General features: G+C 46.6%; 1 protein-coding gene across 1 annotated transcript in view; it reads right to left on the bottom strand.

The window, feature by feature from the left end:
- STK24 (serine/threonine kinase 24) overlaps nucleotides 1-17,784 on the bottom strand; it is a 107,543-nt gene extending 89,759 nt beyond the window's left edge. The window contains exon 1 of the mRNA XM_080658856.1: nucleotides 17,316-17,784. Within this exon, the coding sequence (XP_080514982.1) occupies nucleotides 17,316-17,357 (42 nt within the window). The 5' untranslated portion in view covers nucleotides 17,358-17,784. The remainder of the gene's footprint in view (nucleotides 1-17,315) is intronic.
- Nucleotides 17,785-18,099: the final 315 nt, after the last annotated feature.

Raw genomic sequence — 18,099 nt, 5'->3', positions numbered from 1 at the left:
AGTAGTGGTTTGATTTCAGTCAAAGCACATGCCTGGGGTTTCAGGCTCAATCCCCAGTGGGAGGCGTGCAGCAGCCAACCAATCAATGATTCTCATCATTGATGTTTCTATCTCTCTCTCCCTCTCCTTTCCTCTCTGAAAACAATAAACATATATATATTTTTAAAAGGACTATACTACCTCATATGAACTGTATAAGTGTTTTCCCAACATCTAACTAAAATCAATTTTAAAACAAGGAATAGGAATTTTAAGTGAGAACTTTTGAAACCTACTAAAGGGATGTAGGAAAGAGGGCATCACACTGGAGTCATGGTATCAAGAAGGCACTGAAGGATGGAGGAGGAGACTGGAGGTAACAGTGAGGGCCAGCACAGTACAACAACAGACCAATCTGAACTCGGATATATTGCACGGGACCAGCCCTGCACCAAGAGTAAAGAAATTCTTCTTTCTCTTCCAACTCTTATACCAACTCGCTTCCTGCCTTCAGAACCAGGAACTTAACTCTTAACGTTATAGTTCAGTTAGACTTTTCTAGACTAGCCTCTCAACTTAACCACCATTTATAAACTAATTTCTACAAGAAAACATACTGGATTTCTAACCAACAAACTCAAAAATGAAGTCTGAAACACAGGAACTACCCATAGTTTAAATGTTATTTCTGACACACACAAAAATTTGCTTTTTTTTGCATCAAATTGTAACAATGGTGAATAAATTACAATCAAAATATTAATATATCCCTTGTTAGTTTTTCAGTTTTATAAAATACTATAAGGTAAATGGTCAAATTCTACAGTTAGAGTTTCTCAGCTTAAAATAGCAACGATATTTATGACACAGTCTGACAACACTTCCTCTTTTTCTTTAATTGTACTTCTATCCAACAAGTTTCCATTTCCGTGTTACTCTCATAAGAGTTAAACAAGTACCTAAAAATCTTTCATTTGAATAAAGAAAAAAAGCAAATTTGGTCTAGCAAAATTCAGAAATGCTAAATTCTCATGTTATTACCTTATATTTCTCCTTAAGTTTTTCCATTCATTTTACATATAAATGGTACAAGGGCACTATAGGTCCATGCCCTTTATCCAAAATCCTGAAACTCAACTGTTCTTCATATTCCTTAAAGGGAAGATCTAAGAGCCCATTTGGCAGGAACATCTGAGCACTGTGGGATTGATGCCGTCTCAGTGCTCCAGCCCATAGGCTGCTCCAGGCAGCCCGGAGTCCAGTGTCCTGTCTTCAGTGCTGGAGTTACAGCCAGCAGTCCCTCACTCGTGTATGCACCTTGAAACATGTATGCATGGTATGTTATTATTTCAATGACTACTGCCCCTCAGTTAAAATGCATTCACTATGAAATTGTTAAAAAGCAGACTGGTCCCATTTGGGGGTAAATGTTCGTTCAGCAGCAATTTTAAGTCACAATATTTGTGCCTCTCATAGTCCTGCAAATTTCCATGTCTTCCACACTTTTTCATCAAACAGAACGACTATAAAGAAACAGAAAAGGATATAAAAGCTATTCTAAAACTAGAATATTCATCACATACACAGTGTATTCATCTGAAGGACAATTAAGAAGAACATAATTCAGGCAGAATTCCCCATTCATCTTCCTCAGGCCCCTTAATCAACAGCCCAGAGGTGGCCCAGAAAGGAGAGTGGTTACACACACACACACACACACACACACACACACAGAGTCTTTGTGGACCCCAGTCCACATACAGTGTCCTCTGGGCAAGGAGCAAGGAGCACAAGGTGAATTTGTAATACCACTGGGTGAATGGTCTAGCTCAGTGGTCGGCAAACTCATTCGTCAACAGAGCGGCAAACCGCGGCTCACAAGCCGCATGTGGCTCACGAGCCGCAGTTTGCCGACCACTGGTCTAGCTTATCAATGTAAGCAAAGCAATTAACTACAAAAACCTCATTAAATAACAGTAACAGTGTTTTCCAAAAATAATGTTAAGGGGGAGAAAGAATATTTTTTTTCTTTACCCAAAGGCAAAAGAAAGCAGAGAAATTATTCTAACCAACAGAGCCAAACAGGAATGTGCATCTGACTATAACTCTGTGTCCTAAAGATGAGACATGCCTTTCATTAAAGGAGGCCAGGGTAAGTCAGTTAAGACATTAAAATAACCATTAGAAGCCCTGACTGGTTTGGCTTAGTGGATAGAGCAATGGCCCATGGACTGAAGGGTCATGGGTTCAATTCCATTCAAGGACATGTACCTCAGTTGCAGGCTCAATCCCCGGGCCCAGTTGGGGGAGTGTGAGGAAGCAACCAATCAATGTGTCTTTCTCACATTGATGTTTCTCTCTCTCCCTGTGTCTCTTCACTCCCTTCCACTCTCTCTGAGAATCAATGGAAAAATATCCTTGGGTGAGAATTAACAGAAAAAGTAATAATCCTAATATATAAAAACCCAGGGTCCGTAATGTCCAAAACGACCGAAGACTCATCTGAACACCGGAAGTCAGTCCTGTAGTCAGTGCTAGGTTGCCATACCAACCTAGCACTGACTGCCGAGGGGGCTGCGGATCAGGCCTGAAGAGAGGCCCAGAGAAAGAGGCAGGGTCTGATCTGCAGCCTCCGTAGCAGCTGTTGAACATCCGCGCCTCTGTTTCTCTCCAGGCCTCCGAGGGGGGGAGGGGGTGCTGATTAGCGCCGCCTCTCTGATCAGGCCCTGATAGGCCCAGAGATGCTGACTGGCATAGAAACCGACCAATCAGAATCAAATGTGGGTGAACTCTGAGGAGCCAATGGCAGCCTAGGAGGCAGAGCTTTTGATGCTGACTGGAATAGAAACCGACCAATCAGAACCTAATCTGGGTGAACTGTGAAGGCAGAACCTAAGGTGGGGGCTGAGGAGGGGTTTTAAGGAAGTTGGGGGCAAGATCAGGCCTGCAGGGGAGAGCAGTTGGAGGCGAGATCAGGCCGGCAGGGGACAGCAGTTAGGGGCGATCAGGCAGGCAGGCAGAGGCAGTTAGGGGCAACCAGGCAGGCAGGCAGAGAGGTTAGGGGCGATCAGGCAGGCAGGCAGGTGAGCAATTAGGAGCCAGCAGTCCCAGATTGCGAGAGGGATGTCTGGCTGCGGTTTCCCAGGGATCAGGCCTAAACCGGCAGTCGGACATCCCCCAAGGGATCCCCGATTGGAGAGGGTGCAGGCTGGGCTGAGGAAACCCCGCCCCCTGTGCATGAATTTCATGCACTGGGCCACTAGTAATAACAATACATTAAAAGGCTTAAAATATTTTATCTTAACTTTTCATTCCAATTATTTTACAGGATGTTGACGATTTTGTGCCTTTTAGAAATAAAGAGGAAAGATGAATTCTGACCAGGAGTGCTATAGCACGAGCTTCTTTTAAGCTACTTACTCATAAAGTCAGATTACAATACGAAAAAAAACCAAAATAACACTTTTTATATGCACACACATGTGTACATCAACATATATGTGCATACATATTTGAGAGGGGTGGCTGAGAAAGCCTACCCTAAAGAAACCATTTGCTCCACATAAACAGTAATTCATCTGAGGAGTCAGGTAGATCTCTAGGGAAACTTGCTTTTCAACTCAAAACTGTTTTAAATTATGTGGTAACTTTAAAATATGACTTTACTTCATGCCTATGGGGAGAAGAAATTTCATCCCCCAATTGCTGGGGTCATGCCCTCAGGCTGCTGGCACTAATGACCCCAGACCCCTTTGGGAGTGCGACCCGAGACCACCACTATTACTAGGTGAGCACCCTTCAATCACATCCTAGCCTGCTTCACACACAGCCTGACGAAGGCCAGGAAATGAAGCAGTTTCACTTTTAAGTGCTTCATTTTTCTTGAAGAAGACAATATGGAGGAAATCATTCTGAATGACATAAGCTGGGTTTTTAAAAAGACTTCAGATTCTTCACTGACAAAGGAAAAGAGTCCAAACCTCACAACTTCCTTCCCTGTCACAGTCCATCTCCTACATCTGCTTAATATGCCATTTACAAACCACAGAAAAATTACAATGACCTTTAAAAAATAAAAAAGTACCAACCCCCCCCCAAAAAGAATAAATAAATAAATAAATAAAATAAAACCTTCAAAAAAGCAAGTCTGGTAAGATCAAAGTCTAGCCAATTGCAGTACACGCTAATAAAGACTATTTTTAAAATTAAAAATCATATCAGACATTCCAAACATTAAAAGGTCTACTGATCCAGAGTATTTTTCCCAGTTCAGATATATATATATACACACACTGGTGTAAAATCTTCAATTAAGTGTTAACAGAACATTACAAGAAAAGGAAGCCAAGGCTGCCCGAAGAGAGTCCATTTATTTCCTAACTGGACCCCCAACCCCAGCAGGTGCTCATCCAGGGGCCTGTGTCCTAACAATGAGAGGGAGCTGGCTGGTTGGTACTGGCCTTCTTTGAAGGTCCTTCCTTAAAATGCAATTAAGAAAAAGAGGCAACATGATATAAATAACTAACAGCTCGCCAGGGGTTACCAGGCAAAGAATCTGGGGGTATCCTGCAGGGGTGAGCAGGTTCTCCAAGGCAGGAGGAGCACAGGGAGATGAGGTGAGCTGACAGGAGAGGTGGTTGGAAAGCTGCCCAAAAGGAAGCTGGGTATTATTAACACAGACCCTTAATTTTAAGCTGGAGTTTATATTTGTTCAGAAAACAACAGGAAGCCACCAAATGTTCTTCAGCAGGGAGTGACATGACAAAAACTAGTTAGTGTGGAAGATTATCAGGTTCAGGGCTTTTGTTCTGGCTCAGGATTTTCCAAAAGAACCCCAGGAATGCTAGCCCTAAGTCAAGAGATGCAATTCTTAAAAAATAAGGTTCCAAGGTCATAAAGACAACAGGAGCACACATGCTCCTCTGCCCCACAACAGTTTACAATACATGCTAACATAGTAAGGCTCCAGTAATTCTTTCGATCCAAAGCTTATTCAACTCCCAAAGGTAGACCAGGGATTCCAAGTCAGTCTTCTGAAATACAAGCCACAGTCCCAAGCATGGTTTCCACTGCGCTGTGATTCAACGGGCATCGCAGTAGTATGCTCCTCAGCAGGGAGCAGTAGGGATTTAGGAGTTTTAATGTCCAAGGCAGTGGTTCTCAAAGTGTGGCCCCTGAGGCAGCCACAGAAACAAAAACCCCATCCCAGACCTACAGCCAGAATTTTATCAAACCCTCCAGGTGATGAGGATAAACACTAAAATGTGAAAACCATTGTGCTAGATTTACAGGGTTTTTCAGTTAATATTGCTTCCCAGTTCAAAACAATATGGGAATACCTGAAAGGCAATAAACAGAAGCCAGTCTAAGGCTCCATGCCACTACACAGGAGGGCCTAAGAGCTTTATCTCTAGACAGAATAGAGATAAAGGAAGAACAAGGAAAACATCTTAAAGTCTAAGTCATTTCCCCCACACCTACAATACTAACTTCCAAGATGCCAATTAAAAGTAACACTGGAACATGAACAAATTCTTCTTTAAAAGTAAAAAAAAACAATAGTGGAGCACGGCCAGCGTGGCTTAGTAGTTGAGCATCAATCTATGATCCAGGAGGTCACAGTTCAATTCCTGGTCAGGGCACATGCCCTGTCTAAATGGCTCAATCCCCAGCGGGGGACATGCAGGAGGAAGCCGATCAATGATTCTCTCTCATCATTGATGTTTCTATCTCTCTCTCCCTCTCCCTTCCTCTCTGAAATCAATAAAAATATTTTTTAATAGTGGAAATAAAAGTGCCTACAAATGCCACCAGTGACTAACCCTGAACTAGGACGGTTTCGTGGAAGCTGTATGCACAATGAAACAGGAGCCCATGTGGTGGAGGCTCAGGATCTGAAATGCTTGCTAGGAGGCATTCTGCTGTAGAGAAGCAAAAACCATAAATGCTTAGAGCTCCGATACCAACTGGGGGCTGTTTTCTAGCTGAGGGCCCCTCCCTCCCCCAACCCCACCCCCAGCATTAAGCTTTGTCATCTGTGAAACTAGAGTTTAACAGCCCAGTCCTATACACAGGCCTAAGGACAGCCCAAGGGCATAAGCAGCCTACCACAGGGCCTGGCCCTAAGGAGGAGTGCAATAAAATTCAATTCCCTTCCTAGAAGGCTTCCACTACTCAGGTAACATAGTGAAAAGAAGGAAAAACAAATCCCCCTACCAGTTGGAACTGCTGAGGAAGTAATTCTTTGTTCTTCTTTTCTTTTTAAATTACCTCTCTAGAATGTTTGGCACAACGAAAGTTCATGAACACACTAAAGGAACGTTCAAACAATACCTTTCTTCAGCAGGTTCTCAGTTCATCAGGAGTTCAGGTAGCAATTTAACAACTTTGAATTAACCACTCTGAAAACGACTGTAAAGTTCTATAAAACTGTGCCTAAAATAGCTGCTGGCTAGCACCTAATCCCCAAGTTCTTTCATTTTCACTCAGCGGTTTATCACTGTAAATTTCTACCCAATAAAAGTACTTTGTTCTTATGTAGGAAACCACTTTAAGGCAGTATCCCAAAGAGCAGCCTTCCCTGTTTCTATCTGCACCCTTGAGTCATTCATCCATCGTGTCAAGTGTGGAAGGCACAGCGTGGTTCAGTGCCCCATCTTGTGCTGGTGCACTGAGCATAGAGACACCCCCTCCATTCCTGAGTCTGCAGTCCTTTGACTAGCAGCAAACTGCATCTGCCACACGGGCTCCTGAACCACCCTGGCAAGCTATTCAACACCCGCTGTGCACCTGTGCCCAAGTCCTGTGCTGAGAGCCACAAAACATACAGCCATGGCTAACGCGGCCCCCACCACACTCCCAAGAAGCAGACACTCAACTCTGGACCATGGGCTGAGCCCCCAAAACATCAATCAACTTAAGCAAATGTTTCTCCAAAGAGGGCTCCCTGAAATGGTTCTGTGCCCACAAGATCTTGGGACCAGTAAATGATACAGAATGGAGAAAAGGGGGTTCTCGGTTCGAGTTAGGGAGGTAGAGGTCACTGACTGTTAAGGATGTGGAAAAACAAGCATAGGTTTATAGGGCTGCTTACTTACAGAGAGAAAACGGAAGGAGCAATCTCCCAATCTGCAATCTCCAATGACAGGAGAGAACAGTGTGGCTGAAGAGTCCTTCCCCACCCTCAGGCCCCAAGCAGTCCTGCCCTTGAATTCATAACCCATGAACACAGATGATAAGGTGGTGAGGAACTGGGGTGGGCTAGCGGCTAGAAGGAATCCGTGGGAGAAAAAAGAGGACATATATAATACTTTCAACAATAGATTTTAAAAATAAAGGGGGGAGGGGATAGAACTTTCACTTTAAAAAAATTCTATTCATTCATTCATTTATAAACTAGAGGCCCGGTGCACGAAATTCGTGCACGGGGGGTGGTCCCTCAGCCCAGCCTGCACCCTCTCCAATCTGGGACCCCTGAGGGATGTCCGACTGCCCATTTAGGCCCGATCCCACCACAAGCAGATCCCACCACAAGCAGTCGGACATACCTCTCATAATCCAGGACTGCTGGCTCCCAATTGCTCACCTGCCTGCCTTCCTGATTGCCCCTAATCGCTTCTGCCTGCCAGCCTGATCACCCCCTAACCACTCCCCTGCCAGCCTGATTGATGCCTAACTGCTCCCTTGCCAGCCTGTTTTCCCCTAACTGCCCTCCCTTGCAGGCCTGGTCACCCCTAACTGCCCTCCCCTGCAGGCCGGTCCCCCCCAACTGCTCTCCCCTGCAGGCCTGGGTCCCCCCCAACTGCCCTCCCCTGCAGGCCTGGTCCCCCCCAACTGCTCTCCCCTGCAGGCCTGGTCCCTCCCAACTGCCTTTCCCTGCAGGCCTGGTCGCCCCCAACTTCCCTCCTCTGCCAGCTTGGTCACCCCTAACTGCCCTCCCCTGCAGGATTGATTGCCCCCAACTGCCCTCCCTTGCAGGCCTGGTCCCTCCCAGCTGCCCTCCCCTGCTGGCCATCTTGTGGTGGCCATCTTGTGTCCACATGGGGGCAGGATCTTTGACCACATGGGGGCAGCCATCTTGTGTGTTGGAGTGATGGTCAATCTGCATATTACTCTTTTATTAGATAGGACAGAGGCCTGGTGCATGGGTTGGGGCCAGCTGGTTTGCCCTGAAGGGTGTCCTGGATCAGGGTGGGGGTTTCCTTGGGGCGTGGGGCGGCCTGGGCGAGGGGCCTGTGGTGGTTTGCAGGCTGCCCACATCCCCCGGCGACCCAAGTGGAGGCCCTGGTATCTGGGATTTATTTATCTTCTACAATTGAAACTTTGTAGCCTGGAGCGGAGCCAAGCCTTCTGCTTGCTCCGTGGCGGCAGCCATTTCTATTGGGATTTACGTATCTTCTATAATTGAAACTTTGTAGCCTAAAGCGGAGGCCTGGGTCGGCCAGGGTGTGCGGAAAGCTTGGCTTCCTCCATCACCGGGGGCAACCCTAGCCTCCTGCTCTTTCCAGCTCCATGGCTGCCACCATTTCTGTTTGGATATGTATCTTCTATCATTGAAACTTTGTAGCCTTGAGTGGAGGCCTGGGCCAGCAAGGGCAGGCGGAAAGCTTGGCTTCCTCCATTGCCAGGGAAACCCAAGCCTCCCTCCTGCTCTCTGTGGCCATAGCCATCTTGGTTGGGTTTATTTGCATATTTGCTCCTGATTGGCTTGTGGGCGTGGCTTGTGGGTGTAGACGAGTGATGGTTAATTTGCATATTACTCTTATTAGATAGGACTGAAGAACAGTAACTTCCAGGTAGAGAGCATGCACATCTATTTTGGTTAATCCTGAAATCCCACTAAGGAGGGTTTTCTTGAAAGACGAACCAAACCCTCTGTGTACAAGAAGGGGAGAGAAGACCAACAGCGATGAAATTCCAGAAGCTGGAAAGTGGGTAGTGGGAAAAAAGATGGAGAGGAGAAAACAAATGCTCAACAAGAGGTGGAGAAAGCAGAGAATCAACTCCAGTCACCGTGCTGAACCAAATCCCCAAAACTCAGGAATTGGCAGCACAGGTACCTCTGGAAGGGAGCACCTACAATGAGGAGGAGTTAAAGAACTGGTCAGATACTGGACTGCCTTGCCCACTCTTCACACCAGGCAACTGATACATGCCTCCCCTATCGAGGAAACAACTGAAAGCATATTCCCTGGACAGGAAAACCGAGGGTTTCTGGCACAGAGTGAAGCCACGTAAGACTGAGTCCTTTCCCTCCATCCAGTGTTCAGGTGGGCGTAAGGCCTCAGCATAAGGCCTCAGGCCAGAGAAGGGACCAGGCATCAGCATGAGGGGTACATCAACTGTGAACAAGGACCACCAGTCCAGGAGCAGGTCAGAAGGTTCCAGGGAAGGCTTCCAAAAGAAAATGTGTATAAAAAGCTAAAAGAAACTGACATAAGCCATTTCTCAATTCTCCAGTCCAGTAGGAGCCAAAGGGAAACTAGATAGACAAGGACTGGGACCATTAGGGGTGGGGGAGGGGGGAGAATAGAACCAGGAACCCAACTAGGCAGAGTTACTAAGGCACCCCAACTGGGCTGGAAAGGAAGGGTGCCTGTGGGAGACATGAGCTTTAAAATGTATGAATGTTGCTAAGGCAGGCAGCTTGCAGATTACCAATCACAAAACAGTAAGGTGTATAAACCAATCTCAAGGATGTTACTAAGGCAAAATTCTTTGAAAGGACTAATCAGCAACTAACAAGCATATATGTACACAAAAAAGCCATGCGCTTCCTGCTTCTCACCACCTCTGCCCCCCAGCTAGATTCTTGGGTTGATGCACCCCCGCGCCCACATAGACTTTAACACCTGGCTGTAACATGGAAAGAAAGCTCAGAATACTGGCCTGCTCCTGGAACCCCAGCTGCACCTTTTCCAGGACTGGCTTCTTCAAACTTTGGTTCCCTTTGGTCTGTGGCTTCATTCTTCAATATCATGCGACAACAAACTCAGACTCAAACACCCCACATATTGGTTTCAACATCTCTTAGCTTAAAAAAGCCTCATTCGAGGGCTCAGATTTCCAACCCACTCTGACATGAGTGGACATCTGAAGGTAGCCTTTATCACAAAAGGAAAGACCAAAGCCAGTCCAGAAGGTCCAACATCCAAATAATAGAGTTTAAGAAAAGAGAGAACATGTGAGGACACAGCAATAAGACACTGTCAATGAACAAGGGTTCTCACCAGACACTAAATCTGTCAGTACCTTGATCTCTGACTTCCCAACCCCCAGAACTGTGAGAAATAAATGTTGGTTAAGCCACCCAGTCTAAGCTATTTTGTTACAGCTGTCAGAACTAAGTACATTACCAAAAACAACTTCCAAAAAGGATTTGAAAAGTAATCCTGGTTTACTAATGGCTGGGTTGTGAATACTGTTTACACAGTCACATTAATGTTCACACTGATCTAACCAAAGTTACAGTGTAACTATATTGGGTAGAGGAAGGGGAGATAACAGGAGAGTGAAGGAGGCAAGAAGAGAACTAAATCCTCATCTTCAAAAGGGATGTCTGAAAACAAGAAAAAAAGTAACAGCAATCTTTATTCTTTATAAACAAAGGAGTAACAACAATCAGCTAAGAGAGATCAAAGGGGATGCCTCTGGGGAGGAGAAAATGGAGGCAAGGGATGAGTAACTGCTATCTTTCCAAGCAAACCTTATGAAGCCATCTGACTCTGTAAGACATGTATTATTTCTTTAATAAACTATAAATTAAAATCCTAAATATTTAAAATTTTATAAAAGGATTTGGGTCTACATGGTCCTTTGAAATCTCAAGGCCTAAAAGTCTTTTTAAAAATAGAAAGAGACTTAAAATAATAAGAAGATAAACAGCTACATATTTGGTAAGCATTAACATAAAACCTGAAATGTTCCCACAATTTATTCAGATACCAACAGGATGCTGACCAGGTAAGATTCCTTTTGCTGACGAAGAACATTCCTGAGAACATAATGAAAGGTCCCTAAAGTCAACAAGGGCTCTGCAGTTCAGGGGTGTGTACATAGACTACTTTGTAATCCACAATTTGGGATGTCTTATACTTTGTAGCAAACAAAGGTACAACTTGTTTTATTTTCTCTAATCTCAACCCTGGAAACCAGGGAGCCAAGTTTTAGATTAGGAAACTCATGTTTACCCCCAGGAGCCAGGTGTTGCAATAGCTGTTTTTCTTTTTCTTTTCCCAAGAAAAAGAGTTTTAAATACACTGCAATGCAAAAATATGAACTATGGGAAATGACTGGTCCAATGACAGCAGTTGACTCTAAGCAGCAAGAGAGGGATATCACAGGGCAACTTCTATTTTCTGCACTCCTGCCACAAGATTCCATTCATGATAACAATGTTCAGCTAAAGCAGAAAAAAAGCCACAGAAGAGTTGGTTGGGTGTGGTCTGTTTCCTGCAGGTATGAGTTTCCAAGCAGGCAACTCTGAATCACTGGGAGAAATCACCCAAATAGAGAGTGCCCTGGTATGTTTCTCAAGAGATCAAAGGACTCCTGACTCTGGCTTTAGTAGGACTGCAAAAATACACCAGAAAGCAGCAGCAACTACCAACAGCCTCATTTCTTCAGTAACCACTCACACTACATCTAGAACCAAGGTCCTAGAAAAACACTGTTCAACTGAAAAGCAAAGTCAACCTGCATCAAATGAAATAAGTAAGCTCAGCTCCACTCCAGCCGTAGCTCAAAAATGAGGACAAAGATTACAAAAAGGAACAAGAATATACTGACAATAACTGCCACTTATCCTCACCACTCTCCTCTGGAACACTGTGCTACATTCGCTGCCTAGAAAAAAATCTAATCTGACCAATTTCTACTTGAAGCTCCCTTGGTTCTATGTAATATACTATCAAAAAGTTCCCAGATCTGAGATGCGAACCAAAATGCCTTGGACTCCTCCAAATTATATATTTTAATTTTTAAAAATCTTCTGACAACTCTCATCCCGCAACAACACTTTTTTTAAAAAATTACCCCATTGTAGAGATGAGAAAACTTAGGCTCAAACGGTAACTTTCCCAAGGTTAATTAGTTATCAGTAATGGGACCAGGTTCTTTATTAAGTCATCAAGTACTAGGAAAGAATTATAGTTTATTTCAGCACAGAACTAGGTGCAGTCTTTGCCAGGGTCTAGCTTTTATTATAATTTTTTAATTGTCACCTGAGGACATATTTTGTCCCCCATTGATTTTCAGAGAGTGGAAAAAAGGAAAGGGAGAGAAAAACAACAATGTGAGAGAACATCTATTGGTTGCCTCCCGAATGTGCCCTGAAGGGGGCCAGGGATCAAACTGCCAATCCAGTATGTGCCCTTGACTGAGAGTGGATCCTGAGACCCTTTGGTGCGTGGGCTGTCGCTCTAACAGCTGAGCACACCGGCCAGGGCCCAAAAACACACTTTTAAGCAAAAGAAATTGTTAACACTGTTAAGTTTTGGTGACATAGGAAAAGAGGGAATATAAAGTATTAAAATAGGTATTCAAAAAAAAACCAACTTTAGGCAACTAACAGTTATAGAAAAAATGTGCCTTTATTTTCCCTATTGCTCCAGCAATAAGAGAATAAATAAATGAAAGACTATAAATAAATGAAAGACTATAAAATGGTCATTGAGAGGTCAGATGGCCAAGGCTTGGTCAGCCTTGTGAAAAGGTCCACATGGCTATCCTGCTGGCACTGGGACCTCCAACCACTCAGTCTTCTCCACTCCTACTCGCACTACCCTGGGATTCCTCTGAGCTAAAGCACTGCTGCTGCCTTCCAAACTGGCACAGAGCACTCGCCAGAATCCAACTCCTTCCACATTTTCCTACCACAACGGCCCTCTTCCCTGGGCCTGAGATGCCCCTCCTCCCCCAGCCCTGAAAACCAGCTTCCCAACCACAGCTAGCACCTCCGTTATTCATCTGAATGGGCCCTCACTAGGCTGCTGAGATCCTGAGGACAGGCCCAAAGGCGTTTCTCACCTACACCTCCCATGGCTGCGACAGCACACTCCACAGACAAATGTGCTGCATGAACACAGGCTCCCCACCTAGCCCAACGCTTTCCAACACTAGTCCACACTTCTACAGCTCAACATTTCCTTCAAAGCGCTTTCAGAACCTAACACACAAATACCCTCATGTCCACACTGTAACATGCCAACCTTTCCCCAAGGTGCCGATGGTAACAGGCTGAACATGGGGAGGCCTCTTCCATGGAAACAGGAAAAAAACTACGGAAATGTGACACTAAGAGGGAAAAATAGGACAAGAGCACTTAAGCCACAATTAAATGCAGCTGTCCTTCTGTTTGCCTTCATTTCCCAGATTTTGCAGAGCACACAGGTTTCCCCAGGGTAAGCAAGAGCACTTGAGAAAAGCTCCCGATGCATCCAAACTGGCCATTAAGTGTCTTTCTTGGTCTCCCCACACAAAGGGGCGTTCTCAGGCAAAGGTTTCCCCAAGCAGCTAGAGAAATGGAAGGATGATGCTGACCAGGAGGAACTTTCCGTTTTTTAGCTATGTCTATACTTTGAAATGTGACACTATCTTATACTTATGACATCCTTAAAACATGCTAATTGAACTTAGGTCAAACTTAGGTCAAAACCACTCAGCTGTGAAATCAATTTAGTGTTGCAACCAGTTCCTTTTTTTTAAATAAAATACATCACACAACTACTTCAGGTGTTGATGTAAAATATATTTCTTACAGGGGTCAAGGCCCAGAAAAGTTTAAAAGTGACTGATGAAATTCTGTAATAGAAATTTGTAGACCAAATCTAATTCTTTTTAAATTACAATTGATGCAAACTATAAGCTGTTCATTGCACTTTCCTGGAACTGATGCTTGATTTTCTTTTAATCTTAATTAAGTTGAATGAAACGCCATATGTTCAATGAAGGACAGGGTGTAGTCAGTGGTTCTCAACCTTTCTAATGCCACAACCCTTTAATACAGCTCCTCATGTTGTGGTGGACCCCCAACCATAAAATTATTTTCGTTGCTACTTCATAACTGTAATTTTGCTACTGTTATGAATCGTAATGTAAATATCTGTGTTTTCCGATGGTCTTAGGCGACCCAGCTAGCACAGGTTGAGAACCGCTGCTGAAGAGCCTAAGACCATCAGAAAACACAGATATTTACATTACGATTCATAACAGTAGCAAAATTACAGTTATGAAGTAGCAACGAAAATAATTTTATGGTTGGGGGTCACCACAACATGAGGAACTGTATTAAAGGGTCTCGGCATTAGAAAGGTTGAGAACCACTGGTTGTAGTTAAATCCACAAATCAACCTAATTTCTTCACGTCTCCTTGTGGTTACCACGTTCAGTTCATGATTTCTACACCCCCACCCTTCGTGTTAACATGAAACTGAGGAGTGGAAGGTAAAAAAGGAAAGGCCCCTGGCAACCTCCATTAAACATTTATTTATAATGGTAAGTCATTCAGATTTACAGACATCAATCACCTAGGCCCTGGCACAAGAGTGTTCAATAACTGATTGAATAAATAAAATATCAGTCTTATACTTCTAATTTCTTCAGCAAACCCAAGTTGAAATGAAATAAATGTTAATTTCTGCAAAAGTAATAATAAAGCAATAATACATCATGGTAGGAAGTATGGCCTTAAAGGTAGAAAATAACCTGGTTTCAAGTCACAAATTTGCCACACACCACTATCTCACCTTCATCAGTTCAATGAGGCTCTGCTGGTTTCCATATCTAGATAATACCTACGCTTCAAGTGGTACCAGTAAGAATCAAGAGACATAAAAATGCTTTGCAAAATAGTGAAAAATTATGTTTATACTAAAATGTCCTTTCATTCAGGTTTATTTTTTAAGCATCTTTGCCTAGGCTGCCAATGCACTCTGATGCCTTTCTGAAATTTTTAAGTGAGCTCCTTATAAGCCCTGTTCAGGAGACGAGATAGGAAAAAAAGCAAGGGACCTGTGATGTATCAGGACAGGGCACAGAAGGGTTAGTAGTTCTGTTTTATCCTAGAGAACAGTCAAAGCCAGGCATGCCTGTAACATAATACTCTAACAACTCTGAAGAAAGCCTCCCCGGGCAGCAGCAGCTGCTAATGCAAAGAAAATAAATGTGCTTGTTTTTTGGGGGGAGGATGTTCTTCCCCAAATGGCACACTAAAAACAACTATAGAGTTTGTAGATGTACAATACAAATATAGTATCAAACAGTTCGTAGCTGTAAATGCTGGGATGACTGTCAGAAGTCACCTTTGCACTTCTGACACTGTAACAGCTGCAAATGTGGTTGTTTTAACCAAATAAAAACTCATCAGCTTTTATACTGCAAAAGGAAAATAAAAACTGCTCCCTTGTAACATTACCTAGGAAATACACTGTATTTATTTGAGAGGCAAAATTATTAAAGGAAATTCACCTTCTTTGCCCATGATTTAAAAATGTTGGTCCACACCCTTGAAAAAAGGAAAAAGTGAGGACAAAAAAAAGTCCTAAGACCTGATACCATGTGATACTGACTTCAGGGCACCGGCCAGTGGGGCTTTAAGTACCTTTTCAAACTAATTCTCTTTCCACAAAGGCTGAATACCTCGTGGTAAACACTAAGGGAGGCATTTGTGCTAGACTGCAACCTGATTAACAGCGTAAGTCAGTCTTAAAGGAAGCATTTTTTTTTTTATTTTTTTTTATCATTACAAGAGGGCCTTCTTGCTCTACTGGTCAGAAATAATTTTTCACCCAGTTCACCCTGCCTTCCAATTCAAACCAAACCAAAGCAGGAACTTTAGGAAATACCAAGAAACCACATCTGATTTTCACCTAGCAGTCAGCTGAAGCTTAGGTTTTAAATGCCTGTTGAGTTTTAAAACTCTTTAGATGAAATACAAGGGCAGTTTTCTTGAAGCACACTCTTCAGATACTAACTTAAACTGCTACTCCTTTAAAAAGCAAACAAACCTTGGACTATAATTCTGGCAACATTATGTTACTATTTTTCTATTTCAAACCGTAACAGTGAAATCCAGGTTCCTTTTTATGGTTTAAGAGAGAGAGAGAAAATGATCTGCCTGGGAAGAGGGGAACAGATTCCCGACTTCCAGGAGGCCAGGTCCCAGCCCTGTTCCTCTCAGCCCTCAAGAGCGAAGGAAGAGAGCATGAGCCGGTAGATGCCTTTAAAAATAAATAATCCGCTTGGATACTGTGGCTGTTTTCTTAGGCTCACTCGCTTAACTAAACTGGGAGAACAAAACTTTAAGGACATACCCTACTAACTACATCGAGATTTCAGTCCCAATTACTTTGCCACCACTTACATGCTTAACAACATTACAAATCAGCCAAGGATGGTGATTTTGTTTTTCAAAGGGCCCAAAACAGCCCCCAACAAAGAAAAACGTGAATGTATTCGTGTAAATTTGAAATTCAACTCCTCCCCCCGCCCCCCCCCCCCCCGCCAGAAAAAAGTCACTGGTAGGCAAGATGCCACAAAGTATCAGCGAAGAGGTTTCCTGGAGAGGAACTCATCTGGATCCAATCAAGTCTCAACGTAAAAAAGCCCAGTGCCCCGGGCTCGCCGGGTCAGCCTCCACTCGGGACACTCGAGTGCATGTTGTCCCACTGATTCCTGGTTCCAGGTTTACAGGCTCGCACTTTCCCCTCCGTCTGCACCAAAAGGAAACGGGCGGAACAAACGCGCTGGAAGTGGGGCTGGCAGCTACACCTTCCTCCACCCCACCCTCCTCCTCCGCCCGGCCGGCCGGGCCCGGACGGGTCGCAGCGCGCCCCGGGCTCCCCTCCCGCCTCAATTTAACTGCCGGCTCCGCGGGAGGGGAAGGGGCCTCCGCCGCCCCCCGCCCCCCGCCCCCCTGCGGCGCGCAGGGCCCAGAGACGGCGCCAGGGCTTCCAAGGGCACTTCCCACCGCCCTCCTCCCCGGGGGCTGGAGCAGCGCTGGGCCTGCCGCTCCGAGACGCTAGGAGCAGAGGGTAGCGGGGGGGGCGAGGCGGCCCGCACCCCACCGGCACCCCGCATCCTTCCCTAACCACCGCGACTCCAAGCCAGCGAGGGCCGCCTCCAGGCCGCAGCCCCAGGTCCCTCGCCCCCACCCCAGGCCCGAGAGTGCGGCGCCGGGCAGGGGCGCCCGGGGGGCCGGGAGCGCGGCGCGAGGGGCCGGCGCGACCCCGGAAGGGGCGGCGTGGGGGGGCCGTGTTTACACCGCCAAGTTCCCCGCTTCCGCCCGGGCCCGCGCATCTCTCCCCCCTCCTTCCCTCGGCGGCCCGGCTCCTGCCTACCTGCATGCCGGGCAGGCCCGACTGCACCGGGGAGTGAGCCATGGCGATCGGGACGGCCACTTCCTGGGACGGGACGGCCGGGCCGCGGCAATTCACGCGGGCGACGAGGCCCGCGGGCCACGCGCAGTCCTCGGGCGGCGGGGGCGGCCGGCCAAGCCCGAGTCCGGCTTCGGCGGGGCCGGCGGGAGCCCGAGGCCACCCCAGCCCCCGCGGGTCCCGGGCCGGACGGTGGCTCAGCGGCGAGCGGCGGACGGCGTCTCCATGCACGGCGCCCGGGGGCGGCTGCGAGGGGCGCGGGGCCTCGCCGCGAGCTGCTGCGCCGCCGCTGCCGCTGCTGCTCGGCGGGAGCCCGGCGGCCTGGAGCCGGAGTGGGCGCGCACAGACGGCCGAGCCAGCGAGCGCCGCGCGCCCCGCCCCGGCCCCCGCGCCCGCCTCCGCGGCCCGGCCTGGGACCCCGCCCCGCGCTTCCGGGAGGGGGAGGAGGCTCGCGGCCGCCGGCGCCCTAGGCCGCACCGCCTGCGCCGCCGCCTGCCGGGCTGGCAGGGACCCGAGCGTCGCGGGCGAGCTGCTCCCGCCTCCGGTGGTGGAACGGGGAGAAGGGCGCTGGATGCGGGGAGGGAACCTCAGCCGGGGTCCTCCCGGCGCGGGGAAGGGGCCTGGCCTGGGCTCGGTGGGGAGCTTAGGAAGTCTGGCGCTGGTTCATACCAACTCTTACTCTGCCATCTTCCTCCAGCTCTCCAAGCTAGCCCCCCTACCCCACCTGCCCAGGGGAACGGCTCCGGGC

The sequence above is a fragment of the Plecotus auritus genome, assembly GCF_963455305.1.
Source record: "Plecotus auritus genome assembly, chromosome: 3".
Lineage (NCBI taxonomy): Eukaryota > Metazoa > Chordata > Mammalia > Chiroptera > Vespertilionidae > Plecotus > Plecotus auritus.
Note: the sequence above shows the minus strand (reverse complement) of the source record. Positions and strands in the feature narration are given on the sequence as shown.